The following is a 15,665-nucleotide window of genomic DNA, read 5'->3' on the forward strand; positions in this document are numbered from 1 at the left end:
AACACATCCTTACTATATCATACACGATTTTCATTAAATACATGTACATACTTAAGAACTGTAAAATTTCCATACCCCCAATAAAAGCAGCTATCAATCCTGGAACCTTTCATGTTGAGGAAGAAAACCAGTGGCCTTTATAAAGGATAAAAAAGGCTGTGATGTGTATGAGAATTTGCATGAGGGGAAGATGGTGCTTTATTCACATTTGGAAATATTAATAGCTACTAAAAGCAAACTGCATATGTGCTGATAAATGCACTTTGCAAATTCAGAAACATCAGAAAGCTGCTACCTGCTAGCAAGAGGGGAGACATGAAGACTGAAAGCTCTGTCTCTGCTCTTTCACTGAAATCTCTGCTCAAGATAACCTCTTGCACGGCAGTAATATAATAATTGAATTTTTGCAAGAAATACAGAGGATGGACCAGTGCTGGGCTGAAACAAGTTATGTAACATTACTTCCTACTTTATGAATTTCTTAGAGGCTCTTTTTACAGTGGTGAAGGCCTCAGTTTAATTTTTTTAATTTATGAAAAATTTCAAATATACACAAGAATGAATATCAGAGAAAGCACATGTACCATCATTATGCTTCTACATTTATCAATATTCTATTTCACCCATTTCTCTCCTTTTTTGTTCCAGTATTTTAAAGCAAATCCCAGACATATTTCACCTGTAAATATTTCAGGACATATTTTTAATAGATAAGGGCTTTAATTCCTTAATAACTGATATCACTATATTTAATTTTCCCCAATTCTCTCATAAATGCTTTTGTCAAGTTGATTTGATCAAATTAGGATCCAAGTAAGAACCATACATTCTATTTGGCAGATATGTTTCTTAGGTTTTTGTGTGGACCTATACTTCCATTTCTTCTGGCTAGATGCCTAGGAGAATTGCTAGGTCCTATACTAAGTTTGACTTTTTAAGAAGTTGCTAAACTGCTTTCTAAAGCGGCTGTACCATTTTAGATTCTCACCAGCAACCTATGAAGGCCCCAGTTTCTCCACATCTTTGCCAAATACTTGGTATTGGTCCCCCCCCCTTTTTTATTATAGCCATTTTAGTGGGTATGGAATATAATCTTCTATTGGGCTTTTATTTTGTAATTCTGTAATGAATGGTCTGCATTGGTCAGAATCTCCAAAAGAATGTTAAATAGAAATGGCAAGAGTTAACATCCTGGCTTCTGACCTTAGGGCAGTGATGGCGAACCTATGACACACGTGTCAGAGGTGACAGGCGAACTCATTTTTTGGGTTGATTTTTCTTTGTTAGATGGCATTTAAATATATAAAGTAAATATCAAAAATATAAATCTTTGTTTTACTATGGTTGCAAATATAAAGAAATTTCTGTATGTGACACGGCACCAGAGTTAAGTTAGGGTTTTTCAAAATGCTGACACGCCGAGCTCAAAAGGTTCGCCATCACTGCCTTAGGGTGAAGCATTCAGTGTTTCACCATTAAGTATGATGGCTAGCAGTAAGTTTTTCATGGACACCTTTGACCAGATTGAGGGAATTCCCTTCTATTCCTAGTTTGTTGAGAATTTTTATCATGAATGGATGCTGGATTTTGTCATGTGCTTTCTTATCTAATGATGTACTAGTTATCTATTGTTGTATAAGAGATTGCCCCAAAGAAGCTTACAACAACAAACACTTATTATCTCACAGAGTTCGTGGGCCAGGAATACCTGCACAGGCAGTTTAGCAGGGTGCCTCTGACTCAGGGTCTCTCACAAGACTGTAATCAAGGGATTGGCCACAGTTGTAGTCATCTCAAAGATTAACTGAGTACAGATTCCCTTCCAAGCTCATTTAAGCAGCTTTTGGCAGACCTCGGAAGATCCAACTGGAGGTTCACTCATTTGGTTTTGGTAGGCTTTAGGTCCTCACTGGCTCTTGGCCAGAGACCTCACTTCTTAGCCACAAGGGCCTCTCCACAGAACTACTCAAAACAGGGCAACTTGCCCTGCTCCCCCCGCAAGTCAGAGCCCTGAGAAGTAGAGCAAGACAGAAGTCACAATCTTTTTGTAACCTAACCTCCAAAGTGACACCCAATCTCTTTTGCTGTTTTCTATTGTTAGAAATGAGACCTTAATTAGGTCCAGTGCATGCAGGGGACCTTCACAAGGGTGTGAATACTAGGGAGGTAGGAACTACTTGGGGGCCTTTTTAGAGGCTGCCTATCACACTGGATGATCATGTGGCTTTTGTTCTTTTTTTCTAGAGGACAGTATATCTCATCAGTTACCTACTGTTATATAGTCCAAAGTCAAGAATTGTTCTGACATTTTTAAATGTCAGAGAGAGTAAAGGAGAAAGAGAAACACGGATTGGTTGCCTCCCCATAAGTACCCTGACAGGGATTTAACCCAGACCTGGATATGTGCCCTGACCAGGAATTGAACTGCCACCTTTCAGTGTATGGGAGGACACTCCAATCAACTGAGCCACACTGGCCAGGGCAAGTCACCCTGGCTTTGAACTATGTCTGAGCATCTGTGCTTTGTCTCAGTTTATTTTGTTCATCTCTTAAGGTGTCCAAAGCTTCATTATTTTATATAAATTTGGCTTAAGAAAGGTTTCCTAGGGACACTTTCAGATAGCAAGGGAAATCTGTATACGTATTTAAAGCTATACACTTTTCCCTAAGCACTTCACTGCCTTTGGTGCATTTTACAAGTCTCAATGTTGTGTCTTCATTATCACACAGCAAAACATATTTTCTAGTTTCCTTTGTAATTTATTCCTTGATCCATAGATTATTCAGAAGGTGGTATTTAATTTTTACATTATTTAGATACTAGAGGCCCGATGCACGAAATTCGTGTAAGAGTAGGCCTTCCTTCCCCCAGCTGCTGGCACCGGCTTCCCTCGCAGCCCTGGCTTCATCCGGAAGGTCTTCCGGAAGGACATCCAGTCTAATTAGCATATTACACTTTTATTATTATAGACGTGTTGTTGATTTCTACTTAAATATTGTTGGTGCTATAGAACACATTCAATAGGATTTCAATTCTTCTAAATTTATTGAAATTTGTTTTATGGCCCATTACTTGGTGTGTATTATTGAGTATTCCAAGTGCACTTGAAAAGCTTATTCTGGTGCTTTTTGGTATGGCATTCTATAAATGTCAATTAGGACAAGTTCGGGGGGGGGGGGGCAATAAAATTTATATATAAAAAAAGGACAAGTTCACTGATAGTGTTGCTCAAGTGTTCTATAATTTTACTGGTTTTGATATACAAATTTAATCATTTACTGAAAGATGATGGCACCACTTAGTATCTTTTGCATCCACTCTTCTTCCTGAAGTTTACATCATCAGCTGATATTAATAACCACTTCAACGTTTCTGTGACTAGTGTTTGTAATAGTATATCTTTTCCCATCCTTTTAATCTCTATATTATCTTTAAGTTTTCCTTAAAAATTTTTAGCATATTTGTAACTGCTATTTTCAAACTCTTTATTGTTCAATTTTATAATCTGTCATTTCTGGGTCTGTTTCTATTGGCTGGTTTTTCTTTCTGGCTCTTCTTCTAGTATCATTTCCTGCTTCTTTGTGTGTTGTAATTTTTGACCGAATCTGAAAATTCTGTATGTGTGGGAGGGTTGTTTTCCCCAGGGAGACCACAGAAGGAATAGAAAGAACAGACCCAGCCTTTAACTTTTAGAAATGCATACTTATTGATTAAATAATATAATGTCTAAGATGTTTTTCAAAAGAAGATAAATGAGGGGGTAAGGTGACACAAGACTAGCCATTAAGTAATAAATTCTCAATTATCAATTTGAAGATGGCTGATGGGTTCAATTTTGTCTACTTTGGCATATGCTTAAAATGTGTTCTAAGAAGTCAAAAGTCAGAAGTAGTAATTTCTCTCTGGTTGTTATAGCTTCAATTTGGTATGGCTGGGTTCATGTGTTTTGTTTTTGATTGTTAGGGACTGCTTTGATTTTAGCTTAATTCATGTTTTAATTATGTAGAACATTTACATGGCTATTAAAGTATAAAACATGATACTTCAGAAGTCTCTTTCATTCCTGTCTCTTGGTGTTCTCTCTCCCACATAGGTAACCATTTTTACTAGTTTTTGATTATCTTTCCATTGCTTCTTCTAGAAAATAAGTATGAATATATATTTGTATTATATCCCCTGGCCCTACAAAAGGTATCTTATTATACAAATTCTTCTGGAGCTTGCTTTTTTAACAGTATGTTCTGTCAATCACTCCAGTGTACTATATAGAAAGATTCTCCTCATTCCTGGTTTTTTTGTTTGTTTGTTAATCCTCACCCAATGATATTTTTCCATTGATTTTTAGAGAGTGGAAGGGCGAGGGAGAGACAGAGAGAAACACTGATGTGAGAGAGACACATCTATTGGTTGCCTCCAGCATGCACCCAACCAGGGACAGGGAACCTGCAACCAAGGTACATGTATCCATTGAGCCAAACTGGCTAGGGTTCATTCCTTTTTTTTAACCAGACATCTACTAATAGACATTTGGATTGTTTTCTGTCATTTGCTATTAAGAATAATGCAGTAGTGCCCAGCTGGTGTGGCTCAGTGATTGAGCGTCGACCTCTGAACCAGGAGGTCACGGGTTCAATCCCTAGTAGGGAGTGTGTGAGAGGCAGCCAATCAATGTTTCTCTCTCACCGATGTTTCTATCTCTCGTTTCCTCTCTCTAAAAATAAAAACAATAAAAAAATAATGCAGTATTTGCTATTACAAACAGTAAAAATGAATAGCTTTATACATAAATCGTATTAGATTTTTGCCAGTGTATCTTTGGTATATAAATTCCTAGAAAAATGTGTAAATTATATGTCACTTTTTAGATACCAAGTGGTCAAACTCTTAATCTCTATTACATTAAGTATTCAAAGGAAAAAATAAACAGGTAATTTATCTAAAGTAAATGTTGGGCTACTGGTATAAAGTAATGGTTGGAGGAGGGGTTAGTAAATTGTCTCTCCTATTAAAGATTTCCAAATCAATCCATAGGAGTAATACCTGTTAATAACCATAGTCCTTGTCTTTCAAATACTTTCTATGTTAAAAGTGAACAATGTTGTGACCTCAAAGAAAGAAATAAAATAAATAATGTTCCCCTGTGCTTGGAGTGTCATCCACTTTCCTTCATTCAAGCAATTCTAAAAATATCTCTTTTATGAGGACTTTTTGAACAGGAAAATTCAGTGAATAATTCTGGCCCTTTGCTGTGAAAACATAATTTGCCAATGGTTTCATTTCACCTCACAATAGGCAACAACTTCCCTATCTAATATGTAAATGTTATTTGATACATGCTATTACCAATAGATATTCTTGAGCTATAAAAATGTTTACTTTTGATGTCTATTGTGTCTGTGATGATAAACTCTCAAGGATGAAGGATCAGAATTTATTTCTTTTATATTATGACCAATACAAACACAGTACATTCAAAGTCATTTAATCAATACTCTCAATATTGATTATCACAATGTTTAGTCCCAGGTGTAAGATTTTACATGTTTTTATAAAATTATCTGTTTACCATGTCTTCTAAATGACAGCCACTAGTATCTTCTTGAAATATAAGTTGTCCTAGTAATTTATATCATTATTATCCCTACTGCATATTCAATGATTACTGTTTTTAAGTTTCACTTAAAAGATCAAGATAGGATTTGCACCAGATTCCAAAATAAATGCCTTATTTCATTGCTACTTTAATGTTACTTTCTCCTTTTAAAATATCTTTCTTTTATAATACCAAAATGAAATTTGCTAAATGTACTTAGTAGCATGCATTTAAAGCCTCTATAGGCAAGACACAAAGGGCTATGATTTACCCTTCTAAAACACAAAATACTTACGCGTCTGTAGTCTTTGTACACCCATTTAAATTTAGTACTTCAATGTTCCTACAGTTTTGTGCAAACGTCCTTCACAGGAAAAAAAACAAAAGGTTTGAAATGAAACAGGCACAATTCTGGTATTCAAAAAGTAATAAAGGAGCCGTAACCGGTTTGGCTCAGGGGATAGAGCGTCGGCCTGCGGACTGAAGGGTACCAGGTTCGATTCCGGTCAAGGGCATGTACCTTGGTTGTGGGCACATCCCCAGTAGGGGGTGTGCAGGAAGTAGCTGATCGATGTTTCTCTCTCATCGATATTTCTAACTCTCTATCCCTCTCCCTTCCTCTCTGTAAAAAAAATCAATAAAATATATTTAAAAAAAATAAAAAGTAATAAAAGATACATATTGTAGGGAGCGGCTATAGGGTTAAGCCTTGGACTGACCTATTGGCAAAGCCACAAACAAGTCCCAGCTTAGAGGGCACAGCCCTCTTAGAATAATTAGGCTTAACCTTATGAGCTCCCTAGATCTTACCTGGATAGCTAATGGGCTGAGGGAGATGCAGCAAGTGCTGCCAAAACAAGTGAAACTCACAAGAACATTTTAACTATGGTGACCACTACCCTGTTTACCTCTGGCTATAAAATAAAGGCTCAGCTTGCTGTCTGGGTCTCTCTCTATGGCCTCAGCCAGGCATAGGAAGATCTAGACCAGTGGTTCTCAACCTTCCTAATGCCAAGACCCTTTAATGCAGTTCCTCATGTTGTAGTGACTCCCAACCATAAAATTATTTTCGTTGCTACTTCATAACTGTAATTTTGCTACTGTTATGAATTGTAATGTAAATATCTGATATGCAGGATGTATTTTCATAGTTACAAATTGAACATAATTAAAGCATAGTGATTAATCACAAAAACAATATGTAATTATATATGTTTTCTGATGGTCTTGGGCGACCCCTGTGAAAGGGTCGTTTGACCCCCAAAGGGGTCATGACCCACAGTTTGAGAACCGCTGACCTAGACTCAGCTTATTCTCTGTCTTTTCTACATCCTTCGCCGCGCCCCCCTCAGACTCGCCGAACCCTTGGCTGTGCTGACACGGCACAATATGTGTGTGTGTGTGTATATATATATATATATTATTGGTAATATTGAATATTGGTACAAAAGTAGTTCACAATCACAAATAAATTAATTTTCAACCATAAACACTTTTTTTGCGGGTGCAGAGGGTTAAACCTCACCTGAGGATATTTTTCTACTGATTTCTTAGAAAGAGTGGAAGGGAGGGGGAAACAGAGAGAGAAACATTGATATGAAAGAGACACACTGGTTGTCTCCTACAAGCACCCCAACTAGGGCCATCCGGGAATCAAGCCTAAACCAAGGTATGTGCCCTTGACCAGAATCGAACCCCATGACCCTTCGGTCCAAGGGCTGACATTCTATCCACTGAGCCAAACCAGCTTGGGCTCAACCACAAACTTTTAACATTGATCTTTTTGTCAACCAAGGTTAAAATTACCTTAACTTTGAGAAAACAAACAAAAAAACCCAAAATTTACTCAAGGCTTCAAAAGAACTATTTATGATATGGGGAATTTGGCTTTTTTGGAGGGGGCACTAGTTCTTGTTTTATTCTCAAAACCCTATATCCCACTACTGGATATCTTTGTGCTATAAGCAATGTATGTGTTTCTGAGTTCAGAATAGCTTAAAGAAAGCAGTAACTTTCTTTATAAAAAGCTTAAAACCATTTTAACCTTTTCTAGATGAGATGGTGCTTTCTTTACTTCAGTTATGGAAGACCAGTTAATCAATAGTTATGTTCTTACCTTAATGCATTGTCTCCTACTCCAAGACACCCACGAAGACTTAACTTTCGTAAAAAGCCCCCACATCTTTTTGAAATATTCTCCACTACTCGGCCCTGTAAAATATAGACAGGTAAACAAAAGATAAGTCATCACATTGATTTGGAAAAGAATACATACTCATTTAAAATAATTTATAAACATAAAGAAGAGGCTTCTATTCATTTTAAAGACTGAGTTATTAATGCAATAGGAAAATTTCAACTTCCTGTGAAAAAGCTTCCCTGATTATCGCATCTACTTGAAACGTGCCTAAACAAACTCCATATAGCTATTTACTTTACACAATTTGTAAGATACTCTCTATTTGAGGAACGGTACTCTATAGTTCCCTTATGCCTATATTAAGGTATATGTCTATGTAAGGTCTTATGTGTATACTAGAGGCCCGGTTCAAAAAATTCACATATGGGTAGGGTCCCTAGGCCTGGTCAGCGATAAGGGCCAATTGGGGCCTTCTGGCTGCCAGCCAGGGCCTTCCTTTGTTCCGCACCGCCCTCTGGTGGTCAGTGCATGTCATAGTGAGTGATAGAATTCCCGGTTTCCCAGTCGAGCTCCCGCGGGGACACTTTGCATATTAGCCTTTTATATATATACTAGAGGCCAGGTGCACAAAAATTTGTGCACTGGGGGGGGGGGGGGGGTCCCCTCAGCCTGGCCTGTGCCCTCTCGCAGTCTGGGACTCCTTGGGGGATGACCACCTGCTGGCTTAGGCCCGCTCCCTGGGGGGATTGGGCCTAAGCTGGCAATCAGACATCCCTCTGGCAGCCCAGGACCCCTCGGGGGATGTCCACTTGCCAGCGGGGAGGAGGCCTAAGCTGCAGTCGGACATCCTTAGCGCTGCTGAGGAGGCGGGAGAGGCTCCCACCACCACCGCTGTACTGGCAGCCGTCAGCCTGGCTGTGGCTGAGCAGAGCTCTCCCTGTGGGAGCTCACTGACCACCAGGGGGCAGCTCCGGCATTGAGCATCTGTCCCCTGGTGGTCAGTGTGTGTCATAGTGACCAGTCATTCCCAGTCGTTCTGCTGTTGGGTCAATTTGCATATTACCCTTTTATTATATAGGAGTGCCTGGCCAGCCTGGGTGAGGGGCTGATGGCTGTTTGCAGGCTGGCCACAACCCCCAGCCACCCAAGCTCCCAGTGGAGGCTGGCTGGAAGCAGGTATCTGAGATTTATTTGTCTTCTATAATTGAAACTTTGTTGCATGAGCGGAGGCCTCAGCCGGCTCAGGGCTGGCAGGAAGCTTGGCTTCCTCCATAGCCCGAGCAACCAAGCCCTCCCGCTTGCTCCAGCTCCATGGCTGCCGGCCGCCATCTTGGTTGGGTTAATTTGCATATAGTCGATCTGATTGGCTGGTGGGTGTGGCTTAGGACGTAGCAAAGGTACGGTCAATTAGCATCCTTGTCTTTTATTAGTGTAAATAAATAAATAAATAAATAAGCAAGCAAGCTAGTGGCCCGGTGCACGAATTGTGCACGGGGGTGGGGGAGGGGTCCCTCAGGCCAGCCTCCACCCTCTCGCAATCCCAATCCGGGACCACTGGCTCCTAACCACTTGCCTCCCTGCCTGCCTGCCTGCCTGATCGCCCCCAACTGCCTCTGCCTCTGCCCCCACCACTGTGGCTTTGTCAGGAAGGACGTCTGGAAGTTCGTTCAGCTGCCCGGTCTAATTAGCTTTTATTATTATAGATTAAGGTAGACTGCCCAAATGCCCTTCTAATTAAACTGCAGCCTCTGAAAGATATTAACTCTATTATTTCTGTATTCTTTCTAAAGTGCTTCCTACAGTATTATAATTACAGCAGAGACTCAATGAACACCTAACAAAAGCTTGCTGAATGATTGTGTGGGCCATGTTGCTTTAAACAGTCACTTCCATTAGATTAAATAATGGTGAAAAACATAAAAATACAGTTTAATGTCAATGGATAGTATTTTAAAGGCACTTTTAAAGATAAGGGAAAGTTCATGTGAGGCTTTTTAAAAAAATCTTTACATGGATCTTCAAGATAATTAAGTTCCAGTGAAATTTATTTAATTCTTATAATACAATGAGGACTCTAATTTCAGTTTAAGCGATTATGCTTCTCCATTTTAGAAATAATAAACAATACTAAGAGATAAAATATGGGAGAAAAGGGGGTGGAAAATCTCTCTCCAACAAAATAATTCAATAAATGACTTTGACTTTAACTATCTATAATCTTTCCAAGAACCAAAACGCCCATCTCAAGAAGAATTTATGCAAATATCATAACTCAACAAGTTAACTGATTCTTCAATAAATATAAAAAGACTTCCTTAAAATGAGTAAATACAGGCTATTTTCACCACAAAACTTTTTAAAAATTGCTTTTTCCTATTAATACAAATAGTATTATTTCAATTAAATAATTCTGTTCATTCTCAAAGACTCAAAGAATAAGTTCTTGGGAACATTACAGGCTCCCATGAAGTTCATATGCACCAAAATTAATACTTTGTCTCTCCAGGGAAAGAAGATTTATATGGTTGCACTAATCTGTTCCATGCTGTAATTACATCTTAACAAGAGAAATGGGGCCACACACCACATAATTATACCTCAATATCCCTCTGGAAATCGAACAGGTCAATTCGCTGCCAGTTACTGCCATCCAGAGCCAGAACATTCCAGGCCTATTTAGAAGAAAAAGAGACAGAATGAGCAGGAGCTGGAACAAAGGAGAAAACCCAGCAATATTCGTGTTCACAATTCATTCTACTAATGACTGAAACTGACGGAAACATTTCTCAGTCCCCCACCATTAACTCCCAATAAGCCTGCCTTCTTATTCATACTTTATTCTCCAATGAGATTATCTCATAAATGAGTGGGTAGAGCTACATTAGATTTTAGGGGCTTGGGGAAAGAACAGGCTGTAATATGTATCATAGCCAGAAATTGTTTTCTAACTGGAAGATTCTAGTTTCTCATCCCAAAGAGATAGTTCAGCTGATGAAAAGTAAGCCCATTATTCTATCTCTCAACAAGGATCAAGATGAGGGTGAAACCAAAGAAAGAGGATAGTACAATGAATACTGCTATGTTCAATACCTATTTGCTATCCATAGCATCACTTGGTCAAACTTGAAACTGTGATATGGTAACCTGGGACTTTGAAAAGACAGCACAATTTCTCTGTATACCTGACAGAGCCTTAATGCTTTCCTTGAGACCAATTTGCTCACTCAGGCGTGTTTTTCAATTGGTCACTTTTCCCTCTAACTAAATTCAGTGAACACTGCAAAACAGTGAAAGTTTAAGACAGTGGTTCTCAACCTTCTGGCCCTTTAAATACAGTTCCTCATGTTGTGACCCAACCATAAAATTATTTTCATTGCTACTTCATAACTGTAATGTTGCTACTATTATGAATCGTAATGTAAATATCTAATATGCAGGATGGTCTTAGGCGACCCCTGTGAAAGGGTCGTTCGACCGCCAAAGGGGTCACGACCCACAGGTTGAGAACCGCTGGTTTAAGACTTCTCATACATTTCTTCAGTAAGCTAAAGGGAGGTAAGAAAGTTTCTAAACTTTTCAACTTTTCAGGATCTGGTGGAAAATGATTCAGAGTTAATTTGCTGTATTTTAATAAGAAAGTCTTTAAAAGTTTTCCCTATTGAATTTAAAGTGTAAACAAAAGTCTTAATATTGTTGAGCTATAAACTTAGAATATCATCTCTTACTATAACATTCAAGACATAGATTTATATTGAAATTTTTAAAAACTGTGGATACACTTGACCACAGAATAACTGTCACACAATCAGTAAGAAATAAGTCAGGGATATGAAAGTAAACAAAGTTATTATTCTAGAAATCTTTAAGGTTTTCTCGGGAGTTCAATGTTACTTTTCTTTTTGTAACTTCATATTTTTCCAATGGTTTCTTAAATGGCTAGCTATGGGACATAACAGATAAAACTTTTAAAGTTCATATGTTTACTAGATTCTTGGGCTAAATATACTGATTTGGTTTGATATTTCCCATTTCCTTACACTACACTTTCTCTAGCAATAGGAAACATGCCAAACTGAGACTGAAATTCGGAATGACAGGTTTCCTTCTAGAGTCTTGTTTTTTTTTATCAAATTAAATACTTCAAGTACAGAGAATAAGGTAACTACTGATGTACTAACTATCCAGATTTACTGAAAATGGGCATTGTGCTTTACTTCTTTTAAATTAAAACATATTAAGAGGGAAGAAAAACCTGTAAGTGAAAACAATTAAAATCCACTCAAGTCAACATTGCTAAGATTAGATGCAGTAAGTAAACAGGTTTAGACACTGGTCTGAGTATTTTGTTTCTCAATGATGACCTCAGATTCATATGGAGACAAAAAGCCATGTCACTCAAGTCCCAGGGACAAACATATCATAAATCACCAAAACACTACTGATTGTTTCAAAAATAGCTGATGCACAGATTTAGTGTATGGCTTTTAGGATGCAGAAATTACATGAAAGATAACAAGACAAAGTGAATTTTCTACGGCAAGTTTTGTGTTTTGTTTGAGAGTGGTGTTGGCAATTTGAAGAAAAGCCTAGGTCTACCCACAAAGATAAACACAATACTGGATGGTATGACATAAACGTATTACATATCCAGGACCTGGGATTGTACCACTGTCCAGTTTATAAAAAGATGATAATTCTAAGTACACATTCCTTTTATTAGGTTAATTATTATAAATCTGTATTACAATAGAGACTAGGAATGGTTCATAAAGCAGTTTTTCCACAAAAGGGTTTCTATTCTTTATATTAGTGGCAGCCAACAAGATTATGATGTTTCACTGTTTTGTCATGGCAAGTCACTTGGCAAAAATGGGTAATTAAGTATAATGTAAAAACTGACTTTGAGGATGGAATCTGGTTTGCTCTACAATTTAAAAAATCTAGCTATTATCTTTGAGAGAAAAACAAGGGGAGGTGACATGCAAATCAGAACTCAAGAGCCTTCCATGTGTATGTGTGTATAAAATTAACTAGGAAAACATAACGAAACACTGTTTTATTACAATTCTCAGTAGAGACCAATCTTTTAATTTGTATGTTTAATACTTTTTCCTGGAAAATGTTTCCTGTTTGTATTCTACAAATAGTTAAGACGGTACATGTAGTAGAACTGTAGAATTACATAGATTTGGGTATGCCATGGGTGAAACAACATCCTTTGAAACCCAACATTCAACTAACATTTAAAGTAAATAGTTTCCCTACTACAGAAGCTGATTATTATCAGTGTCAGGAAGGGGTACCCCTCTAATTATGTCAAGCATTCTTACCCTGGAGACCTGAGCACAGCGACACAAGGTAACAACATCCAGAAAAGAAAATATCCTAAAAAGAGATAGAGACCACTTTATTATAAGATAAAGTATAGCAATTTACAAAAATAATACTGCCCATCCAATTTAATAATGGACCGTATGTGCAAAGCTTATAAATTCTCTAAAATAAAGAATATTACAAATAACATTTAGGGTTAGGGGAAAAAATCCTGAACTACAATACTATATACTATACCAAAAAGAAACCTGTGCCTCAAATCTTATAGTACATTTGAATCAAAGACCTTTTGTCACCCAGTTGGCAGTGGTTGAACATTGATCTATGAACCGGGAGGTCACGGTTTGATTCCTGCTCAGGGCACATGCCCTGGTTGCGGGTTTGATCCCCATGGGGGGTGTGCAGGCCATTGATCAATGATTCTCTCTCATCATTGATATTTCTATTTCCCTCTCCCTCTCCCTTCCTCTCTGAAATCAATACAAATATATTTTTAAAAAACACCTTTTGTCTCTGTTCACAAATGGGGAAACAATAATCTCTTATCTTTCCCTCACTCCCCTCTTCTACCAACTCACACACACATAGTATATACTACTACATGATAATTATGTCCCAACACTTCCAACAGTTGAAAAAATAATGAAAAGTATTGTAGATTCTTTAAAGTAATAATAATCCTCATTCTGAAACTGCTTTCATAGCTAACTTGTTTCATAGCTAAAAGGGCATGTGTGGGCTCAAGCAGCCTTATCCTTCATGTCACTTTTACAGTTATCAATATCATCGTCAGAGGAAATCTCTGAGGAAAAGTCACTTTACAGTAGCTCTTGGAAAATACACAAGACTCTTTGTCTTATAAACACTGACATTCATTTATCAAGAGGCACTCCTAAATAAATGCATATGGCTTTGCTCTGAAAGGGAGTACAGTCAATTCTGCTAACTGATTTCACATTATGCAAACAGTGGATTCCAGCTTGCTACCACATTAATAATAAACTTTGTTTTAAAAGGGAAGGAAGAGAATCAGTAAGTTAAAGTTAAGAGGAAACAAGAACACTTGCTTAATTCACTGGTAACTTGGCTGTGGCCTTGCATTTACAAGGAAATAGTAGGGTCCTAAGAACACAATTGTTCTCCGTGTAAGTTAATATATGCTGGAATCAATGATGTATGATGTAACTTAAAATCTAACCAAACCAAATGCTGTATAATATTTATTAAACTGTATTTTTTAAAATCCTCACCCAAAGATATTTTTTTTCATTGATTTTTAGAGAAAGTGGAAGGGAGAGAGGGAGGGAGAGAGAGACACATTGATTGATTGCCTCCCACATGCACCCAACTAGGTCTGGGTGCCCCTTGACCAGGATTCAAATCTGAGACCCTTCAGTGTGAGGGGCTGACACTATAACCGCTGAGTGACACCAGCCAGGGCTTAAACTGTATTTTAACAGAACCCCTATATAGTCTCAATATCTCTCCCCACAAGATATTTATCAATAACAAAGAAAAATAATTTCACAGTGGAGAAACAGAAAAACACTATCTTAACTAAGTGATCAAAGTTAATATCACCAGTAATAAGCATATTAACATATGTGCCTCCTATTATGATAAATGAAGAAGGGCACAACACCATTTTTGTAATATACCTGTCAAAGTGCATAACCTAATCATAAGAAAACACCAGACAAAGCCAAATTGAGGGAGTCTATAAAGTAACAGTTCAAAAGTATCAAGATTATGAAAACTAAGCAGACACGACAACTGAATGGAATGTCTAATCCTGGAATGGATCCTGGGCAAGAATAAAAGATATTATTGGGACAACTGAGGAATTTGAATAGGTCTGTAGATTAGTTAAGAGTACTATATTAATGTTAATTTCCTAATTTTGATAACTATTGTTTAATTATATAAAATTTCAGTTCTTAGGGAAGGGTATTCTCAAAACTATTTTTGTAGCTTTTTGTAAGTATGCTACTATTTCAAAATGAAGAGTTCAAATAAGAATAGCTAAAAGATACCAAAAAAGCCTAATAAAAAGTAAGCTTTCCTTCTATTCCTATCTTCCAGTTATCCAGTTTTCCTTCCCAGGCCATCTGTTGTTTCTGGTCATGCTCTGTATTCTTTAAACAAAACTTAAACTTTATGAAATATCACATTCAATAAATTACAAATACCCTAATTGAATTTATTAACATTTATATTGATCAATTATCTGCTTGATGTAATGTCAAAGATATCAAAAAAGCCTCTTTTCTATTTGTCTTAATGCTTTAAACAAAATCGATGTTTTATATGCTTAAATGCATTCATAAGTAGTATGGTTTTATGGTATCTAGTCATTTCCTTCCTTCTCAGGATATCAATTTCACTGTCTCCAATTTAGGAATGGACTTGTTCCCATCAGGAAGTACAGATCGACTATTTGGAACTCAAGCTCATTTCCTCACAGAAATCATTGGTAGGTAGGTTTCCTGTTTAGGTTAGAAAGCAGTCAATTTAAACTATAATGCCAGATCATGAGGGGTCTTATAGGCCATAGTAAGAAATTTGGGTTTCATGGCAAAAACAGAAAAACATAAGCC

At 37.4% G+C, this 15,665-nt stretch overlaps 1 protein-coding gene across 2 annotated transcripts in view; it reads right to left on the reverse strand.

Annotated features, from left to right (window-relative positions):
* FBXL20 (F-box and leucine rich repeat protein 20) overlaps positions 1-15,665 on the reverse strand; it is a 68,513-nt gene that overhangs the window by 22,021 nt on the left and 30,827 nt on the right. For both annotated transcript variants that reach the window (XM_070394682.1, XM_070394683.1), the window contains exons 3-6: positions 13,065-13,119; positions 10,332-10,406; positions 7,711-7,805; positions 5,890-5,958 (exon numbers count right to left, since the gene is read on the reverse strand). In XM_070394682.1, the coding sequence (XP_070250783.1) occupies positions 5,890-5,958; positions 7,711-7,805; positions 10,332-10,406; positions 13,065-13,119 (294 nt within the window). The remainder of the gene's footprint in view (positions 1-5,889; positions 5,959-7,710; positions 7,806-10,331; positions 10,407-13,064; positions 13,120-15,665) is intronic.

Source organism: Myotis yumanensis, unplaced genomic scaffold (assembly GCF_028538775.1).
Source record: "Myotis yumanensis isolate MYYU_CA2020_CCGP unplaced genomic scaffold, mMyoYum1.0.hap1 SCAF_16, whole genome shotgun sequence".
Taxonomy (NCBI): Eukaryota; Metazoa; Chordata; class Mammalia; order Chiroptera; family Vespertilionidae; genus Myotis; species Myotis yumanensis.